We start from the raw sequence: 20,816 nt of genomic DNA, 5'->3' as shown, positions 1-20,816 counted from the left end.
TGTTACACTTGCACTGTGGGAAACATTTCCTGCACTGTCACTTCTTTGTATTTTTTCATTGTTCATTGTTTAGATGCAGGACAGATAAACACATATGCTGGCAGAGGCTGGGCAGCACCCATCTAATAAACCACTGTGATAGGATCACCAGACTATCAGACTGAGCAAGAGACTGTCAACCCACAGCCAACAAATACAGTAGCTGGTTAATATAGATGCAATGGGCAATATTGTTACTGCAAAGAAATACTCATAAAAGTGACCTTCAGAACCCTATGACAGAGCAATGGAAGAAGGTGGTCTGTTCTGAGAGAAGCTTTCCTTCATGGAAACAGTATTCCCTTGTGGCAGTGGCCTCTTTCAGCAGGCTAATTCTTTCTGCCACACTCCAACAATGATTCAGGAATAATCTAGGAACAAAAACCAGTTCAATTTGTTGGCTTGGCTCCAAATCACCCAGATCTCAATTCAATCCAGCGTTGGTGGGACATGCTGGACCAATAAATCCATTTTATGGAGAGTCCACCTCATAACTTCCATGACTTCGGAAGGATTTGCTGCTAAAATCTTTGACCAGATACCACAGCTGACCTTAAGAGGCCTAGAGGAGTCCAGGCTTCCACAGATCAGGGCTACGCAATATGAGGCATATGTTGTTAATGTTATGGCTAAGGAATGTACATGAATCCATTGGATGATTAATACTGAAACATCCATGTGTCAGTAGCGCAAAAAGGTTTTAAAGGTTTCCTGAGCTTTTAAGATTTAGGACTACCACAGATCATTGCTCTTCTTGGTCGATCTGCATTCACAACTCAACAAAATGCATCTGATCTGAATGAGATGAAGCATCAGGACATGAGGGACTGTCTCACCCTGTAAATGGGCTCTTTTGAGCAGATCCTAATCGTATGGCATAGAAACCCCAAGGATAACTGCAGCAAACTGGGTCTGAAACTGCAACTGCAACAGCCAATTAGGCTATAGAGAATCTACCCATTGAAATATCAGCCAAATTGATTGATCTTTAATCACAGTTATGTTTAAGGTCATGTTGTACCAACCTCCCAGAAATGCTGACAGCAGGCCCAGCAGGAACTACCATGACAACATACTCACTTCAAAACAAGCATCCACATGATTGTGGATGACTTCAATGATGCCAACATGAAAGACATTTGACCAATGTTTCACACCCATGCGCCCCTCCCCCTCATCAAATTAACTTCCCTCATTGTGACCGTAGCAATGATGTCAACCCCCACAAGGCTGCAGGCCTGAACAACTTCCAAGGTTGGGTCCTTAGGGACTATACATACCAGCTCTCAAAGGCACTGACAGGCATCTTTACCTCCTCACTTTCCCAGGCATTTGCCCCAACATGCCTTACATCTGTGAATGTTACCTTTGAATCAAAGAGCATGAAGTATCATGAAGTTGTGGTCGTGAAGAGAACCATTGTCTTAACAAATTGTCATCCTTTTGATATCTCATCCTTGCCATATCATCCTCAGTACCACTTACCCTCAGAGATACTTCCTGACACCCCTGCTGTTCACAACACCACAGCATCCTAGCAGTCATTTTGTTAAGTTTGTAGATGACATAGCAGAGACAAAATAGAATGCAGCAATAGGATGCTCACAGCAATGAGCCAAATCAAAGAAAAGGAGATGTTGATGGACCTGGAGGTGGTGGTCATCTGATTTAAATTCATGGACATGGACAGACTGTACAGCCTGCCCACCCTCAGTGACATTTGCAGTGACAGTTTATATCTGGATACTGGAATAAATTTCTCATGGACGATTTGACTGGTTGGCCATGGCTTTAAGATTAATCTTAAATCTACCTTCTATCTAATCATCATCAGGGGCAACTTCGCTGGTTATAATTATAAGTGTAAGTATAAGTAATTTTAAGTGTTTTGAAGTGGTCCTCACATTTTGACAGAATTTATGTGTTTTTACCAAAGTAAATTTATAAATCATAGGGCTTCTAACAGAGTATCTTTACATATAGGTATTTCATATATACGTGTATATATATATTTACACACACACACACACACCAACAGCACAGAAGAATTCAGTATTTAACTCACAGGAGATCCAGAGTGACCTTTTTCCCCCTTTTGACATTGGCAGGTCTTTGGGTGTGGGCACTGAAATAAAGATATACGAGACGTCACATACAGACTCCACTATCTTCTATCTAGTTGAGAATCTATCAGATGGCTGATGTTCTTCATGAATTTTATATACTTACCACTGTATTCACAACTGAGGTCTAAAAAAAAAAAGAAGAATTACTTGGAAATTATTTCTGGAATTAATGTTTCCACTCAGCAAAATACTCACTCTGTAGCACTGAATACTGAACTAAACTCTCCACCAGAGAGCCTTCAGGCCTGTTTCCTAGCAAGGATAGGTAGATGAGGAGATCAACACCACTCTCCCATATCCCTGTTACATAAAAGGGTTAGGTGAGCAGCCACTTGTCTTTAGTCTGAACACAGACTAAAGACAGGAGGAAACATGAGTCCTGTAGTAAAAAAATAGATCCACCTCTGGATGTGTAACGTGTGGTAACTGAAAATCACCTCTGAGGCTGAAACATGAAACCAACAGTGAAGAGCCAGAACCTGTAGTTCCTCCATACACCATGAGAGTTTTGCTCCATCAGTGACTCTACTCCCAGAGACTCAATGTGCATCTTTACAGTAGAGAGAAACATGCTTATAGTTTATGTCTATATAGCTAATTTCCTCCTTCATAAAGACTTTATGGGGGTTAATTCTTACATAACTCCCCTGTTTAAATTTCATTAAAGATGAAAGGTTTGTAGAATTGAGGACTGTTAGGCAAACCAGACTAACCAGAAGCTGGCTCACTGGTGGTGTCAGTCTCCTCATCAAACCCATGTTTCCTAAAAGACCTGAAAACTTTAAGACCATGGAAACATGTTGATGGTATTTTCAACTTCAAACAAACAGCCTACCCTCCACTTTGATCAAAGTACCACTGTGGTCTACAATTGCTTGTTTCTCCTTACCTGTCAGTTCTACAATGCATCCGTGAAAATTCATTTCATATTCTGGCTTTTACTGTTAGTGTGTTAGTATTTTTATTCTATTCCATTTGGTTGTGCTGTATTTGCTCTGAGTGTATCTCTACCTATATTGTGATTGTGGTTTTGTGAATGCCTCCCCTCATCATGAGAACTGTGACATAACTGACCAGTTCATTGAAGAGTCTGTCTTCCAGGTGGCTGTCGGTCAGGCTGAGTACATGCTTCTGTGGAGGGGCACTGGCAATTGAACGCAGCTTTGTGCCCATTGGATCATCCTTGGTCAGGCCAGTCAACCTGATGGTGAACACCCTAATGTTGCGCTGTTTGGCCTCAGCAGCAGCTCTCACCACACTGGGGCTGCGAGGGTGGTCCGCCCCATCTGTCATCAACAGCACTACCCTGAGGCTGCTGGAAGACGTCTCACGCCTGAACACCTCGGTGGCGTTGTAAATGGCATAGGCAGAATAAGTGCCATGTCCAATGAAGGTCATGGCAGCCACCCGGCTCTGGAACACATCCAGATCCTGCCAATCTCTGAAGTTGTGCTCCACTGTGACAGTGCTGCTGTACTGCAGGGCGGCCAGACGCATCCGCAACCGCCAACCAACCGGGTGGAGCTGCATGAGCCTGGTGCTGAAACGCAGGATGAACTCCTTCTGTCGCTCATACAGCTCAGCTTTGGCTTTCTCCGAACTGTCCACAATGAACATGATCTCCACTGGGCAGAGAAGGGCTAAATAGTAAAAGTAACGAAACAGGTGACACTGTAAGTGACACTGGCAATGACCATTCACCACTGGTCAACAAGATATGTAGAAAACTAATGTTCAGATTGCTACTAGATGTGTTATAAAGTACATCAGTGAACAGAGAAGGATTCATCATGCTACCACTGGGTCCATTTTGTTCCTGGACAACACTTTTTGATCGACTTACAAATAGTCTGGTGCAAAGTGTTGGATCAGAGTACAGATCTGTTTCAGTACATACTTTCAATTAATGGCATTCATCATTCATCAGATTGGTTTCTTTAACTGATGGGCACTAGCCCTAAGAACTCTGATTGTCTATACCAGTGGTTCTCAAATGGGGGTATGTGTACCCCCGGGGGGTACCTGAGGGCACTCCAGAGGCACATGAAATTTTTTAAAAATATATGTTCAAAATAGCAATCAATTCAAAAGCCCTTAAAAATGGTTTAGGGTTTTTAGCTGAACACCCCTTAACCAAAAGGGGGCACTCAGGTGAAAAAAATATTTACAGGGAGGACTTCACTGAAAAAGGTTGAGAACCACTGGTTTATACATTTGACCTGGATAATAAATATCTTCTGAGGATTCATATACAGAATTATTTCATTTGTACCATTCAATTATGAGCTCTGATCACTGAGATGGTTCAGTACAATAATTTTTAAACACTCTGTAAAGATGAACATTTCTATTGGACTCAATGCAGTTTTTCATAAATAAACTGCTACACACAGACAGAAGTGTATAATATGACAGATTTTAAGCCATTGAACGCTTGATGGATTAACAACAGGACACAAAAGCATAATATTAACCCTTGTCCCCATTAATGATGATCTGGTTATTCTCCTTCTGTGCTTTCCTCCGTCTGTTTTGGCATCTGGTTGAGCTTGACATCACAAAAATCGCAATAAAAACCTTTAGCCCCAACTGCAACCACTGCATGGTCATTCTCTGCTCTGGAACCTGTCCACATAAAGTAGGGACAAAGAGAGGAAGCAAGGTGAGTTATACTGTTTTTCAGTCCATATTCAGTGGGTGAGTAAAAGCACCATCCTGTGGCAATGGCCATATCCTCTACAGTCTATACTTCACCTGTCTGCTCTCTGTTACAGCTGAGAAGTCAAATTACTTCTATAGCCCCATAATCCCCATGACAATCCTCTGTTACCAACTGCTGGTGGTTCTACATCGCCCTGCTAACAGGGTGATTGCACTTCAACTAAAACGTGAGTCAGTTACGAACATTACCATGCCTTCCTCCTACTGCTGCATCTGCTGCTGCTCTTAGCTGCCTATTATATTACTATTAATGTGTCTTCTACTAATATGTCATTTCATCCACTTTTTCCGTGTAAAATTTTCAGATTATTTTTGTAACAATTTGTCAATTTACTGTCCCGAAAATGTGCTGTCTCAAAATATCATGATACATAATTACATACACATCACCACTACTACTGAAATTAAACTGACACTACATCTATTAATATTAAAAATATTTTTAAAATGCTAAAAATGCATCTAGAGATTATTGAATTATTTTGATTATTAATTCTTATAAGCTTGAGACTGATCTTGAATGAATGTTGAAATATTTAAACCTTGTAAATAAAACTGATTATCAAATACTTTTGTGGGTAAACTGAGTCCATGGTTTTGTAAAAACGGCCTGTGTCTCTGGCTAATCATATAAAGTGATCACATACCTGTATATGTATTCAAGCACAGCTCCAGGTTCTTTCATTCAAGAGCTAGCCTGGCTTTCTGTGCTGCTCCCGGTATATTTGCTCTGTAGAGCGGCGGGGAGAAGCGACAGACTCAGTTCGCCGCTGACAAGTCACCCACACCACGGCATGCGAAACATCCTGTCAGTGCCTTCACAATAATACTTTACTCTAGAAAGACAGCTTATATGTATATGCGTGAGTGTGTTTGTGTGTGCTCTTAGAGCTGCTTTTGTTTCGGCTTTCATGTAATACTTAAACACATAAACAGGTGTAGGCTACATTTTGAAATGCCTCTTGTATTTGTACTTTTGTATAAAAGGCAGATGTTCTGATGTTCTGCTTTTATTTTGAAGTCAAATGTTCAAACTGATGTAGGACTACTCAAAGGTTTCCTCCTACTGATTCATACAAAAATTTGAACGAACAGATGAACAAAAGTTTACATTGGTCTCCTGTTTAATAAGTGTTATTTCTGCAGCACAAAGTGTAGTAGTTAGTCTGAAACACAAAAAGTTAAATGTTACAGACCACATCAGAGTCTGGATTGGTATAACAAGGCCAAATCAAAAATACCTTAAATAACTTTTTTTTTTTTTTTTACCTAATTGGTGGGTCTGTGTGTGGAATTACATCATGTATGATAGACATCTTCATAGAGACATAATAAAATATTAAAAGGCTTGAATACTTCAACAAAAAAATGTGAAACAAAAATGGTTTTCTCGTCTGAGAAAGATTTTGCTCAATTCTAAACGTGCCTGTACCTGCTTAGCTGCTTTTCAACAAAGGAATAAATAATAAATCGGGTGATTCCTTACTTGTTCCAGATTGGAACGTGTTATACAACTGACCTGTGTTACAACCATCCCCAGTTCCCCCTGTAATGTATTCAAATTTTAATCTCAGACCAACAACTGTAAAAACAGTATTAATGGTTTAGCTTTATATAGTTTATTTTTCTGATTTTGTGAAGTCTATAACAATATATCACAGAGTGTATTGCATAAGCTGATGTTTTCTGGGTGAAAAGTAACCAAGAAATCGCTAAAGTACTGAAGTACAATGTTTCCAAGCATCAGAGTACTTGCCCTGAAGTTTCTGTTACCACTTTCAAGACATTATGTTATTATTTTCTCAAAAAGTTGGATAAAAAGTATAACTGTAAAAACTAAGAAGTGCAATGTTCCCATGAACTATAAAACTGAGTGCTGGCTTAAGACAAACAATGTTTTCAATGAGGAACATCCATACATTCAATACAAAACCAGTATATACTAGAGAATTAATATGGCCCACCTGGAAAATTGGATTTTTTACAGAAAAAATTATATTTTTGGATTTTTCAAATCTAATTTTCATGGAGTCATCTGCTGAGTGGCAGGTTCAGAATACTGAATGTCTGTTATAAATTGTACCTGGGGGATGTTCGTATGAGAAACTATTAGCTGTTCCCATAATTCATACAGCCATCCCGAGATGAGGCTTCATGCCCAGCTCCTTTCATAAATCATTAATGTGTCTGAGACCTGCCACTGTTCTATTAGTCATTGGAAAAATATTACCTGGAAACCTCAAAAACCTCTTTTCAATGGGTCTCTCTTTGTATAACGCAATACTTAACCGATTAAACTAGCTACATTATTAGAGGCCAATACCTATGTCGGCACACTCACTCATTTTCTACTGCTTATCTGTTTCTGCATTGTGAGTGGTGCTGGAGCCAATGCTAGCCAACGTTCTGAGTGAGGGCAGGGTACACTCTGGACAGGTTGCCAGTCTATCAAATCAAATCAGATTTATTTGTATAGCGCCAAATCATAACAAAGTTAAGTCAAGGCACTTTATATATAGAGCAGGTCTAGACCAAAAAAATATTAAAATTTTGGACATGTTAATAAATGTATTACAAATGAAAGACAGGAAAAAAATCTGAACATAAATATTAAGGCACAATGCTGTGATTCCTAACGTTTGTCTGATGTCCTCTGCATCATCACTGGAGGGGCTTGTCCTGTTGTGCGCTTGTCCTCAGCTGATTGGACATACACTTGTCTGTATAAAGTCTCACAGCTGACAATTATAGCTGCACAATTATTAAAACTTGGTAATATGGCCAAGAATTTAATCCAAATTCCCAGTCCTGGTCTGCAGATTGTATTCTTTGAGCATAAAGACAAAACATCACATCATTTTATATCTCTTTTTCATTTCTGTAAAAAATTAAATGCAAAAAAGACCCTTTCAACTGAAAACATCAATAACAAAACAAAATATAATTGCAATGTGACATTTTGCCCTGTTAGATACACGTTTCTCTTTCTGCTGTTTCCAATTCAGTCACTTTCAGTCTTTGGGTTGTTGGATTCAGGTATTGACTATAAAGATAAACTAGAAAAATACCAGATTTCGCCTGGGAATTCATAAAGTATTTCTGATAAGAGAGTGGTGAGTACATAGGTACGAAGTGTGTCAAGGAGAGCAGTGACTGGTCAGCACATCTCAGATTGAACAGGACAAAGAGCACAGTGATGTAACCCATTAGTAGAAATGGCAAATGAATTCAAATCAAATCAAATCAGATTTATTTGTATAGCGCCAAATCATAACGAAGTTACATCAAGGCACTTTACATATAGAGCAGGTCTAGACCAAACTCTTTATAGATTTTTTAAAGAGACCCAACAGATCCCGCGATGAGCAGGAAAAACTTCCTTTAAGAGGCAGAAACCTCGAGCAGAACCAGGCTCAGGGGGGGCGGACATCTGCCTCGACCGGTTGGGTTGAGAGTGGGAGAGAGAGAGAGAGAGAGAGAGAGAGAGAGAGTGAGACAGGCATTGGAGGGGGGGGGGGTGTAGGCAGGAACATGTTGCTGCATGAAGTTCATGGAGTTGAGCTGTAGTACAGAATTCATGAAATATGGGACCAGCAGGTGTTGCAGGAACATGGGATGGTGATGAGTCACCACCTGCAGGATGAGGACAGGGAGAGAGAGGAGAGGAACTGGGAGAGACAGAGACTTTGGCAGAACATGGTTAGTAAATGCAGTATAAATGCTTAGAACTGGGTGAAACTGTGTTTTTTAAGAAGGATGGTTCTTATCAACGCATGCAAGAGGGGAGGAAGGGAGAGCGAGCGAGACGGAGGGAGAGAGAAAGAGGGAGAGGGGGAGAGAGGGTGAGAGGGAGAGAGAGAGAGAGAGAGAGAGCGAGAGAGAGAGAGAGAGAGAGAGAGAGAGAGAGAAGCTCAGTCCTTCCTCCAGCAGCCTCGGCCTACAGCAGCATAGCTAAAGAGTAGAGGACTTTAACTTTTTAACTATAAGCTCTGTCATACAGGAAGGTTTTAAGCCTGGTCTTGAAAATTACTAAAGAGTCCGCCCCCCGGACCGATACTGGAAGTTGGTTCCATAGAAGAGGAGCCTGATAACTGAACGATCTTCTTACAGTGGAGCTGGAAGAAAAAGTAATGCCGTCCAGACTGATGAGATGATTAGATTGTATTTTTCAGAGGTGCTTAGGACCGAGTACAATAACTTCTGTTTTGTCAGAGTTGAGAAGTAAAAACTTTTCAGTCATTCAGACTTTTATGTCTTCAAGACATGCCTGCAGTCTGACTATCTGAGTGACTTCATTTGGCTTCATTGATAGGTACAGCTGAGTATCGTCTGCGTAGCAGTGGAAGTTGATGCTTTGTTTCCTCATAATGTTGCCTAGAGGAAGCAGATAAAGCGTAAAGAGGATTGGTCCAAGTACCGAACCCTGCGGGACTCCATGACTGACTACAGTACATGAGGAGGAGCTGTTGTTAACATGAACAAACTGATGTCTATCTGATAAGTAGAATTTGAACCACCTTAGTGCAGTTCCTTTAATTCCAATTTCATGTTCCAGTCTCTGTAGTAAAATATTATGATCTATGGTGTTGAATGCAGCACTGAGATCTAGAAGGAGAAGTATGGAGGCTGATCTATTGTCTGAAGCCATTAGAATGTCATTGGAGACTTTAACCAGTGCTGTTTCTGTGCTATGATGGGCTCTAAATCCTGACTGAAACTGTTCAAACAAACTGTTCCCATCCAGATGCTCGTGTAGTTGTTTTGCTACAGCTTTCTCAATGATTTTAGAAATAAATGGAAGGTTCGATATGGGTTTGTAGTTTGCCAAAACATCTGGATCAAGATTAGGCTTTTTAAGCTGGGGTTTGATGACCGCAGTCTTAAGTGCCTGAGGTACATAACCCAGAAATAAAGTCAGATTAATCAAATCTAGAATGAACGGCTCAATTAAATAAAAAATCTCTTTAAAGAGGCTAGTAGGTACTGGGTCTAATAGACAGGTTGATGCTTTGGATGATGAGACTATAGAAGCTAGCTCTGAGAGATTCAGAGGTGAGAATGATTCCAGATGTAAAAGAGGCGTTGTAGCTGATTCAGGAGTTGCTGTATTCAGTAGGACATTTTTATCTAACGTAGGCAAGAGCTGATAAATTCTTTCTCTGATCGTGAGAATTTTATCTGTAAAAAAGTTAATAAAATCATCACTGCTTAGAGCTAAGGGGATCACTGGTTCAACTGAGCTATGGCTCTCTGTCAGCCTGGCTACAGTGCTGAAGAGAAACCTGGGGTTGTTCTTGTTTTCTTCTATGAGTGCTGAGTAATATGAACTTCGAGGACTGCTGAGAGCTTTTTTATATGTTTTTAGGCTGTCTTTCCAGGCTCTGTGAGACTCTTCTGACTTACTGGAACACCAGTTTCTTTCTAATTTCCTTGATGTCTGCTTTAAGGCACGGATTTGGGAATTATACCAGGGAGCCAGCCTCCTCAGATTGACTACTTTCTTTTTGAGAGGGGCGGCATTATCAAGATTCGAACGCAGTGTGACCATAGTGCTAGTCACAAGGTCATCAACCTGCGTATGGGAGAAATCCTCATTTGAATTTAGATATGGCATTGTTGGGAATGATGACCGAATGTTCTCTTAAAATTTAGGCACAGCAGCTTCAGATAAACATCTTCTATAGCTGAATTTATTCCTCAATGCTGTGGAGCCCATTAAAGTAAAATCAAATGTAATGAGGTAATGGTCAGTCAGGAGAGAGTTTTAAGGAAGAATTGTTAGCTTGTCAATTTCAATGCCATATGTTAGAACAAGATCGAGGATATGATTGTAGAAGTGAGTGGGTTCAGTCACATGCTGGGAAAAGCCAATTGAGTCTAGTAGGGAAAGAAACCCAGAACTAATGCTGTCGCTTTCTACATCAACATGTATATTGAAATCTCCCAGTATAATGATTTTATCTGTACTGAGTACTAACTCTGATATAAACTCAGAAAACTCTGATAGGAATTCTGAGTACGGACCAGGTGGACGGTATACTGTAACTAACAGAACTGGTTTTTCACCTTTCCAGTCTGAGTGGGAAAGACTAAGAGTGAGGCTTTCAAAAGACCTGCAGCCAGATTTTGGTCTGGGGTTGATTAATAGGCTTGACTGAAATATTGCAGCCACCCCCCTCCTCGACCTGTGGTACAGGGATATGAAAGTTAACATGGGGGGGGGGGGGGGGGGGGGGTGTAGCTTCATTAATGCTAACATACTCATCCTGCTGCAGCCACGTTTCAGTGATACAAAATAAATCAATATGGTGATCAGCTATGAGATCGTTAACTAGCAGAGATTTTGATGATAATGATCAAATGTTCAACAGTCCACATTTGATCGCAGTGTGATTTGAGACTGATTTTGTGGCTGTTTTAATTACAGTTAGGTTTTTGTTTTGTTTTTTTGTACTAAATTTAGGTGGTCGGGGGACAGACACAGTTTCTATAGACCTAAACATAGACAGAGACTCTATTCTATTCTCGGCAGGTAAACGCTCTGACTGAGGCGCAGAGGAGCGTGTTAAACTGCGGCTCTGCCTCCTGGTCTCGACCCGGGATTGTCACAGGGCCAACACACAGAGACAGACAGAGATGATAGCCACTCACACTCACACTCACACTAACTGACAATTTAGAGTCCCCATTCAACCTACACATGCATGTCTTTGGACTATGGGAGGAAACTGGGGTACGTGGAGGAAATCCATGCAAGCACAGGGAGAACATGCAAACTCCACACAGAGAGGCCCCAGGCCCAGCGCTGTCGTGCTGCCTATGTCGGCAGATGAAAAGGTGAATATGCTAACGTGGGATTAGATCCAGGAATGGTTCACAGTGACTTTCAATCATTGTGAATCGTGTAGTCAAGGCCTTTCCAATGAAATCCTGTCACCAGAAAGAACTGGTTAGTAAACAAGATTATAAGATAATTGTTCTTACAAATGCAAAGGACTTCAGCTTTAAGATGAATTGACACTTTGTTGTCCATTTGAGGTCAGCAGAGCAGATTTATTTTCATCTTTCAAAGCTGTCATGACCTGAATGATAACAATTTCCCATTTAAACATTCAGCAGACACGGAACAACATAAACAATTTATTGTCACATTGCTGACAATCCAACAAAAGCCCAATAACTAATTTTAGGGCAGGAGTGTACTTTCCTGTTTGGTATATCTGATACCTTCTGACTGGTACACGCATGACACAGATAAAAACTTTTTTGAAAAGCCCACTGATATGGCAGCATATCAGAATTTAGCTGTAGACAATAAAACAAAAATAATGAGCTGAAAGTTGCTCAAAAGTTCTGGAGAGCTGGGGAGAAGTTTGATAACCAGTTTTGTGCTAAGACAACACAGGACCAACAACAGCCTTGATGTTTACAGAGAGCTTTCTGCTGCAGTTCAAAATATTTCATCAGGCATTTTTTGAGCATTTTCTTGACACATGCACTGAGAGCTGCTTTGAACCTACCTTAGCAGGAATTATTAAAATAAAATATGACAAACATGAGAAAATTCTATATCAAATGTTTTGTGACCCATAATAGTCTGTCAAGTTTGTCAGAAGAAAAAGCAAATAAGTAGTTCATCTTTTCCAGTCTGTAGTCTAAATATCCTCTTCCATCACATATAGGATCCTACTGATAGTCTGATAATCTGAATGTTGATTGGAAGACTGTAATTTAAATATCTGTTCTATTTTCCACTGGAAGTTTTTTGGTAGGGTGGCATTGGGGTGCCATTGTCTCACAAGCATGATGGTTCTGGGTTTGAACCTTTGGCCCGAGGCCTTCCTGTGTGAAGTTTACATGTTCTCCCTGTATGGGCTCCAGGTTCTCCAGCTTCCCCTTACATTTCAAAGACAAGAACATTAGGGTCGTGACTGGTAGTGTTTACCTGCAACAGTAACATTCAGGAACAGCGTGATGTGAATAGTAATTTGTCTCAATGTGCTTCATTATGTCAGCCCTTGGATAGGCTGGGAACCTATCAGATCACCTGTGAGTTTTACGCTAAGATAGGAATTCACATTTCCATGAGGGATAACTTGACTTATCCCCCCAAATAAACGCAACGAAGAGCAGAGGCAGGCTTAGACTGATGACAAGTACTATAATAGCCTGGATGGGTAGTTGCTTTTTCAGCTGTGGTCAGTGTGGGCCACCAACAGGATCAAGAGCACTGTTTTATTTGACAGTTTCAGGAGCGTCAGTCAATAAAACTGCAATGAAACCTGCCTCTGTCGGCATAGCATTGAAACTGTAAATTCCTATTAGCTTCCAATGCTTTCATCTTAACATTATTAATTTTAATGCCAACATCTGTAATGTCAATTAATGTGAAAAGTGTCACTCATAGTGACTTATCCACAATTATTTCCTTTAGCGTTACAGATTTTTTTTAGCCTATCCTACTAAATTGTTTTGTTTTTAACAATGCAATGTTGCGTTTTGAATGTATGAACTCCAACCAGTTCATGGGTCATGCGCTATTCATAGTTTTGGCTTTTTTTTTTTTGGGAGGGGTGCGGGGGTTACAGAAAGAGATATCAACAGATAAATGACAGTTAACATGGGGATACACTAATAAAAGTGTTTTCACATTTCATGAGGCCTTTGAAGGCCTAAAGCAAAACAAAACGAGCATTGGACCTTAGGTGGACACAAACAGAAACAAATAAATGCTAATTAGCCCACATAACTAGACTAATTGATAACTTCTGTTTTAGTCTCCCTTCGCCTTTAACTTACATTGATTTTCTGAAGGAAATGTGGTACATTTTACAAAAATATCTTTATTTGATAGCTGTAATTTAGAAAAAACACAAGAAACTTGTGCGACAAAAAATGGACCAGACTCAGTGATCACCTTCATAGCAACAAACTTTCACCCTGCTCTATGTTCCCTACAGATAATATCCAACTAGGCCAGTGAGTGGTGATAGCTATCATGTCTTTGGGGTCATCAGGTGGGAACCTCCTTTCACTGGTGTTTCGTCTGTAAAAAGAAGTTTAGTTCCTAGATTTTTTTTTCATCCACTAAATATCAGAATATCATATGACAAATTTGTCAATACTTTGTTTCCTGTTGTACCTAAATATAATGCAGGTTTAAAACGTTAAAATAAGAACGACACAATTTTACATTAGTAGTTCTGAATTGTGATGAGTTTTTGGCTTGAGCAACAAATCCTCTGTCTTCCAGCAACACAACCTTAACTCTCTAAGTCTCGTTTGGTTGTAAAGTGGCGTAAAGAAAGACTGAATTACTCTTTAGTTTACTTTTTTATTAATTAAACAATATTTTACAGTATAAAATATCAGAAAAACAAAGATTTCACAGAGCCTGAATAGTTGTGAATGGTAAAGAGATAAACCTGTCATATACTTGAGAGTTTACATTTCAAAAAATGAGACTGAATTCAGAACAAGACTTACATTTAATTTTTTACCAAATAAACATGTCAGCACTCCCTGTTGGACAAACTCTGCAATTGCTACACTAGGTTTACTGTCGACTGATCACTCACAACATACTATAGCTTTGGCCCTCAGGTGCTGAAATGTCATGTTACTCTTTAGCTTCCCAATAGGCCAATTCCCTTGGCTTTAATCGAAGTTTTATAATGATTTTAAATACAGAAAAAAAAACAAATGCTCTGGCACGTTTTACAAGCCAAAGTCAAAGAAACCTTTGGCATCTGTCTTGATTTTCCTTTAAGGATAAGCTATAAAATGTAAATCATAAGCCAGTGATGACAAAGTGTGTTGATTGACAAAAAATTGTATCAGCTAAAGCAGGTCAGGGTTGGGGTTAAATGATACACACAACATAAGATAGAAGTAGACAGAGCAGATGCTGCAGCATTAAGTGTCTCAACTTGCTGAAGCATGGCAGCTACTTTCCTCCATGCAAGCCCCCTTCAGCTGCAATAGTGCCTCTATTGCAGATGGCATTATTACCTTCCCTGTTTGCTAATGATACACATCAATTGCCATAAAGATACATTTTAAAGTGATAATTTCCTCCCTAATCACATTTAATGTCACTACTCTGAAGTGCTTGACATTTATCATTTTGCTGAAACTCCCAAGCCCAGGGCGGTGGGGAACTGGATACATATGAGGACACACAATTTATGACAAGAGCCAATGAAAATCAAACTAATGATCAGATACCTGTGCAATAACCTGAAGTGTGCTGAATGACCTGACAACCTTCAGACTATTGTTTCACCTATCTTTGCAAATTTAAAACAAACCAAAACAATAAATTCTCCAAAATATGTATTTTTTATTCATTAACAAAATATTAAATTCAGGGTTCCAAGTTCCAAGGAGAGCTTTAAACTGCTCCTTACTCAGTAGCACCTTCTCAGTCAATTCATCTTTGGGTGTCAAAGCATTTCGTAAACTCTGAAAGCACTATATATTATTATGACTGACATACTGGCCATGAATCCGTGCCTTAAAGCAGACATCAAGGAAATTAGAAAGAAACTGGCGTTCCAGTAAGTCAGAAGAGTCTCACAGAGCCTGGAAAGATAGCCTAAAAACATATAAAAAAGCTCTCCGCAGTGCTAGAAGTTCATATTACTCAGCACTCATAGAAGAAAACAAGAACAGTGATGATTTTATGAACTTTTTTACAGACAAAATTCTCACGATCAGAGAAAGAATTTATCAGCTCTTGCCTACGTTAGATAAAAATCCCCTGCTGAATACAGCAACTCCTGAATCAGCTGCGACGTCTCTTTTACCTCAACATAAAAGTCTGGATGAAATTTTTTACTTCTCAACTTTGAAAAAACAGAAGTTATTGTACTCGGTCCTAAGCACCTCTGAAAAATACTATCTAATCATCTCATCAGTCTGGACGACATTACTTTGGCTTCCAGCTCCACTGTAAGAAGATCGTTCAGTTATCAGGCTCCTCTTCTATGGAACCAACTTCCAGTATCGGTCCGGGGGGCGGACTCTTTAGTAATTTTCAAGACCAGGCTTAAAACTTTCCTGTACGACAGAGTTTATAGTTAAAACGTTAAAGTCCTCTACTCTTTAGCTATGCTGCTGTAGGCCGAGGCTGCTGGGGGAAGGACTGAGATTCTCTCTCTCTCTCTGTCTCTCCCTGTTACCCTCCCTCCCTCTCTCTCGCTCTCCTTTCCTCCCCTCTTGCATGCGTTGATAAGAACCATCCTTCTTAAAAAACACAGTTTCACCCAGTTCAAAGTATTTATACTGCATTTACTAACCATCTTCTGCCAAAGTCTCTGTCTCTCCCAGTTCCTCTCCTCTCTCCCTGTCCACATCCTGCAGGTGGTGACTCATCACCATCCTATGTTCCTGCAACACCTGCTGGTCCCATATTTCAGTGCCTATCTCGATCTCTATCTCTCTCTCTCTCTCTCCCACTCTCAACCCAACCGGTCGAGGCAGATGTCCGCCCCCCCTCAGCCTGGTTCTGCTCGAGGTTTCTGCCTCTTAAAGGAAGTTTTTCCTGCTCATCGCGGGATCTGTTGGGTCTCTTTAAAAAATCTATAAAGAGTTTGGTCTAGACCTGCTCTATATGTAAAGTGCCTTGATGTAACTTCGTTATGATTTGGCGCTATACAAATAAATCTGATTTGATTTGATTTGAATTCATTTGCCATTTCTACTAATGGGTTACATCACTGTGCTCTTTGTCCTGTTCAATCTGAGATGTGCTGACCAGTCACTGCTCTCCTTGACACACTTCGTACCTATGTACTCACCACTCTCTTATCAGAAATACTTTATGAATTCCCAGGCGAAATCTGGTATTTTTCTAGTTTATCTTTATAGTCAATACCTGAATCCAACAACCCAAAGACTGAAAGTGACTGAATTGGAAACAGCAGAAAAAGAAACGTGTATCTAACAGGGCAAAATGTCACATTGCAATTATATTTTGTTTTGTTATTGATGTTTTCAGTTGAAAGGGTCTTTTTTGCATTTAATTTTTTACAGAAATGAAAAAGAGATATAAAATGATGTGATGTTTTGTCTTTATGCTCAAAGAATACAATCTGCAGACCAGGACTGGGAATTTGGATTAAATTCTTGGCCATATTACCAAGTTTTAATAATTGTGCAGCTATAATTGTCAGCTGTGAGACTTTATACAGACAAGTGTATGTCCAATCAGCTGAGGACAAGCCCCTCCAGTGATGATGCAGAGGACATCAGACAAACGTTAGGAATCACAGCATTGTGCCTTAATATTCATGTTCCGATTTTTTTCCTGTATTTTATTTTTAATACATTTATTAACATGTCCAAAATTTTAATATTTTTTCCCTTTTCCATATTTCAGCAAGATAAGCACTAATGACAAATACCAACATGACATCCAGCTTTCACAAGCAGTGGTTTGCTGTTGTGCTTCCCAACTTTATTTCTGAAGTGTCTGTTTACTCTTACATAGTCACAATATAAAGACAAAAACAAACCTGTACAGTTTGTATTGTATTGTTCCTCCTACATAAACGTTTCTTTTTCTTGACAACAGAAACCATTAGGTAATGGCCCAAAGTAAAGCTTTTACTTTTTGGATTCCTCCATAGGCACATGAAGCTCAGGTTTACACTAGGAAGAATTTTATTTGCTGCTTATATTTTAACAGCTTATAAAATGCATCCAGCCATTTACACTGATACATTTCAAATACATCAGTGAAAAATAATGTTCTTATTTATAGTTTACATCCCATGACATTTGATTTTTATATCTGTGTTTTCAAAGACACTGAAGAAATACCTATTATGAGAATAATAAAAAAAAAAAACATTTAAAATTTTGAATTTCTGATTGAAAAGAGAACAAAAAAATTTCAACCAAAAAAAAAAATGATATTAGAGATTTGTGCAAAGCTATTCTTACAAGAGCAACAGGGAACAAATTCCAAAAATTATATTGAAAACTCTACAAACAGAGAGCTCAACTGCTGGATGCCACTTCAAAGGGGTAGTGCTGGGGGAAATCATGGATGACCTTTAGTGCTTCATTATAGAGCTTTAGATCTGTTGGACAGACAGGACACACTCATGAATCAATGCTGCTGTGTTACAGACATGTGACTTCCTCATCAAACTACACCTACCAAAAAGGGTTCCCTTGTCCTCTCGGAACATGTTGTATGCTGTGGCCATTATTCCTCCTTTATTGGACACCATGCCAATCACCTCCACCACGCCACTCAGCTCTTCTTCAAGCTAAAAACAACATGACTGGACTTAAAAACCTCTCAAAACAAAAAGGGGCTACATATTATTTTCACATTATGTCTTAATGACAAACTTCTGCTGAAATTGTAATTCAGATGGTTATTTAATTAAGATTTTGGTGTCACTTCTCAATTTTTTGTGAATGGAGAGAAAGAGAAAAGTTCTATCGGCATTTTTCACTCTTTCTTAATGACAGAGCATTTCAGGAAATTTCACCATTTGTTGCACCATCCTCTACATTTTCAAATTTTTCCTTTTTTTTGGCAAATCTAACAGGAAAACCTGAAATATCTTATTGTTAGATGTATTGATACATTTTTCTTTGACTTCAAATTCAGTTTAGTATTTCACTATTATTTCTGTAAAGCACGCTGCATAATGAGTAGATTTGCCTTAATTATCTCTGGGATGTTCTTACACCTGTGGTAAACCCATATATCAGTTCGCTACTATAAAATGCAGGGCTTGAAGCTCACAAAGCTCAGCACAACAAGTGGCATTATCACTTATGCATTTGCACACTGACCAGAGGTCATTAAACGCATTCCAAAATATCAGTTGTGGTGGTGACATTATTGATTACATAAATAATACATTTATTAAACTCCACTTCTTCTTGCTTTAGAATAAAGTCACTTGACCTGTTTAAGATGTCAGAGTTGCTAAAGCAAAAATCTGATCATTCATAAATTCATGCTGGATGTCATGATTACGAACATGGTTACAATAGCCTTGGCTAACAACATGAGCTAATAGGAGGCTCAAAGCTCACTTTTGTTTACTGCAAGACTTTGTTGGTTCCTCTCATTTTTGGATCATGTTAAATATGGCAATGAAAGGTTGCAACCAGGGGAAAGAGGGCTTTACATCTTCTTACATGCAGTCTACTGAGCTACTCTGGTTTCTTGGGTGTTAAGAACTGCAAGGAAGGAGGACTGCTTTCCCTACATTGAGCCCAATATATAATACAATATATAACCCTTCAAATTTCCAATCTCTCCTTCCAGTCAAAGGCATGGGGATTTTTTTTTTAATCATCAAGTAAATACATGTGAAACAGGTCACTGCATTTATACCATGCCTTGGGTGATTTTGTCCGATGATGATGTGGTTATAAATAAAATGCAGTCAACTTTGACCTAGTCTAATTTTAGCTCAGTGTAAGTCTGTTTTGTGTTTTGTTGTCATTTAGAGTCCCATTTCTCCCCTTTGCTTTTCAGCATGTTTGAACTCTTTTTGGTTTTCCATCAGGCAAATTTGTAGATAGTACCTGCTACGAGCTGAGATAAAGTAATGCCATTAATTTATATTACATTGTTGCAGACTACTGACTGAAAGAATGTTATGACTGTCATCATGGTGTGAGACAAGCTGTTCTGACCTAAAGCATCCAGTCTGACAACAATGGTGATGCAAGTAGCAGCTGCTAATGACCAAGTGGCCAAGGCCTGACAGCACCATCATCTATGTGTTATAGCTACAGAGAAAGCAGGTAACTTCTGAATAATGAAGTCATGACTTGGTTACGCAACTGCTGTGATATTTTCCCATTACTGTTTGTCTATATTTTTTTTTAATACTGTAGGAACAATTTATGATGAACACAACTATTAATTTCTAACTGCAGATTTAGCCGATCTAAAAAGCACTTTAAGCACTTTGTGCAATTCTTAGCCGTTTCCTGGAGTATGAGAAATTTATATATTATCTTAGTACAACAAATATTCGCAGCAGCACTTATCACTCAAGTCAGCGGAAGTGATGTAACTCAATGCAGTTCTATTTTATTATGCTACAGGCTTAAAATATAAACTGTTTATAGCAAAAAAAACTCACTCTGAATATAAGATTAACATGAATGCTAAAGATTTATTTGTTTGTTAATGTCTTGAAATCTGACTCATAACACGCTATCATTTTTAATCGGATAAGGAAAAAGCAATTTTAAGTGTATTTCTTGATATAAAAAATAGGGACTATGCTATTAGTAAATACACTGGTGAATAAATGTGAACAATTCTTAAATATGGGGACTGTACAGGACTTTCTAATTAGAGTTATTTTGCGGACTAGATAAACAGCTCACGTGTCTACAGACTAAGGAGTCACAACCAAGTTGCCTACCGCCTCACACAAACATCATCAATAAATGCACTCACGGGGTCGTTCAGTTCAACTGTTGCCATGTTTCCCTCTCCGTCCGAGACGGTGAACATTTTTCCTGTTGGGTGAACCTGTTTGTACAAATAATAGTCATTCTATGTTAGCCATGGTACCGCCGCTGTTGAAACATTTGCAACAAGTTCAATAACACGAACCTTCTCAACACGCCCAACGAAGCACACTGGTTTGTTAATGTGCTGCGACAGCATAGAGCAGTTTATCCTCGGTTTGGGAACGTCCAGAATTCCTGCCATGATGCGCAGTAGTGTCCAAGAATTCACTGTGCTCGGGACAATGCCGAATAACGCGGGAAAAGTTTAGTTGCGTTCTTGTGTATCACATGATGGCCCTGGTGGGTGGAGTATCTCAGTTTACGTTAAAACTGTAACTGCCTGCCGTTACGGTTAACCCAGGTTGTAAATTCGAACGCACTAAGCATCATTGCGACACATCCGTTTGTGCTCCTAAATTTCAT

The 20,816-nt window shown here is 39.3% G+C and overlaps 2 protein-coding genes across 2 annotated transcripts in view; both read right to left on the bottom strand.

Moving 5' to 3' along the window:
• Positions 1–7,231, bottom strand: part of col28a1a (collagen, type XXVIII, alpha 1a) — a 29,500-nt gene extending 22,269 nt beyond the window's left edge. Inside the window, exons 1-4 of the mRNA XM_029514878.1 lie at positions 7,210–7,231; positions 3,240–3,805; positions 2,269–2,289; positions 2,105–2,164 (exon numbers count right to left, since the gene is read on the bottom strand). Of these exons, the coding sequence (XP_029370738.1) occupies positions 2,105–2,164; positions 2,269–2,289; positions 3,240–3,805; positions 7,210–7,231 (669 nt within the window). The remainder of the gene's footprint in view (positions 1–2,104; positions 2,165–2,268; positions 2,290–3,239; positions 3,806–7,209) is intronic.
• A 10,074-nt stretch (positions 7,232–17,305) lies between these two features.
• rpa3 (replication protein A3) lies at positions 17,306–20,768 on the bottom strand. The gene is made up of 4 exons (XM_029514401.1): positions 20,497–20,768; positions 20,338–20,412; positions 18,055–18,166; positions 17,306–17,974 (listed from the first exon to the last, which is right to left on the bottom strand). Exons 1-4 carry the CDS (start codon positions 20,593–20,595, stop codon positions 17,892–17,894), a joined length of 369 nt encoding a protein of 122 aa, XP_029370261.1. The 5' UTR covers positions 20,596–20,768; the 3' UTR covers positions 17,306–17,891.
• Between the last annotated feature and the right edge of the window lie 48 nt (positions 20,769–20,816).

The sequence above is a fragment of the Echeneis naucrates genome, chromosome 11, assembly GCF_900963305.1.
Source record: "Echeneis naucrates chromosome 11, fEcheNa1.1, whole genome shotgun sequence".
In the NCBI taxonomy this organism is placed as follows: domain Eukaryota; kingdom Metazoa; phylum Chordata; class Actinopteri; order Carangiformes; family Echeneidae; genus Echeneis; species Echeneis naucrates.
This window is presented reverse-complemented; position numbering and strand designations above follow the sequence as displayed.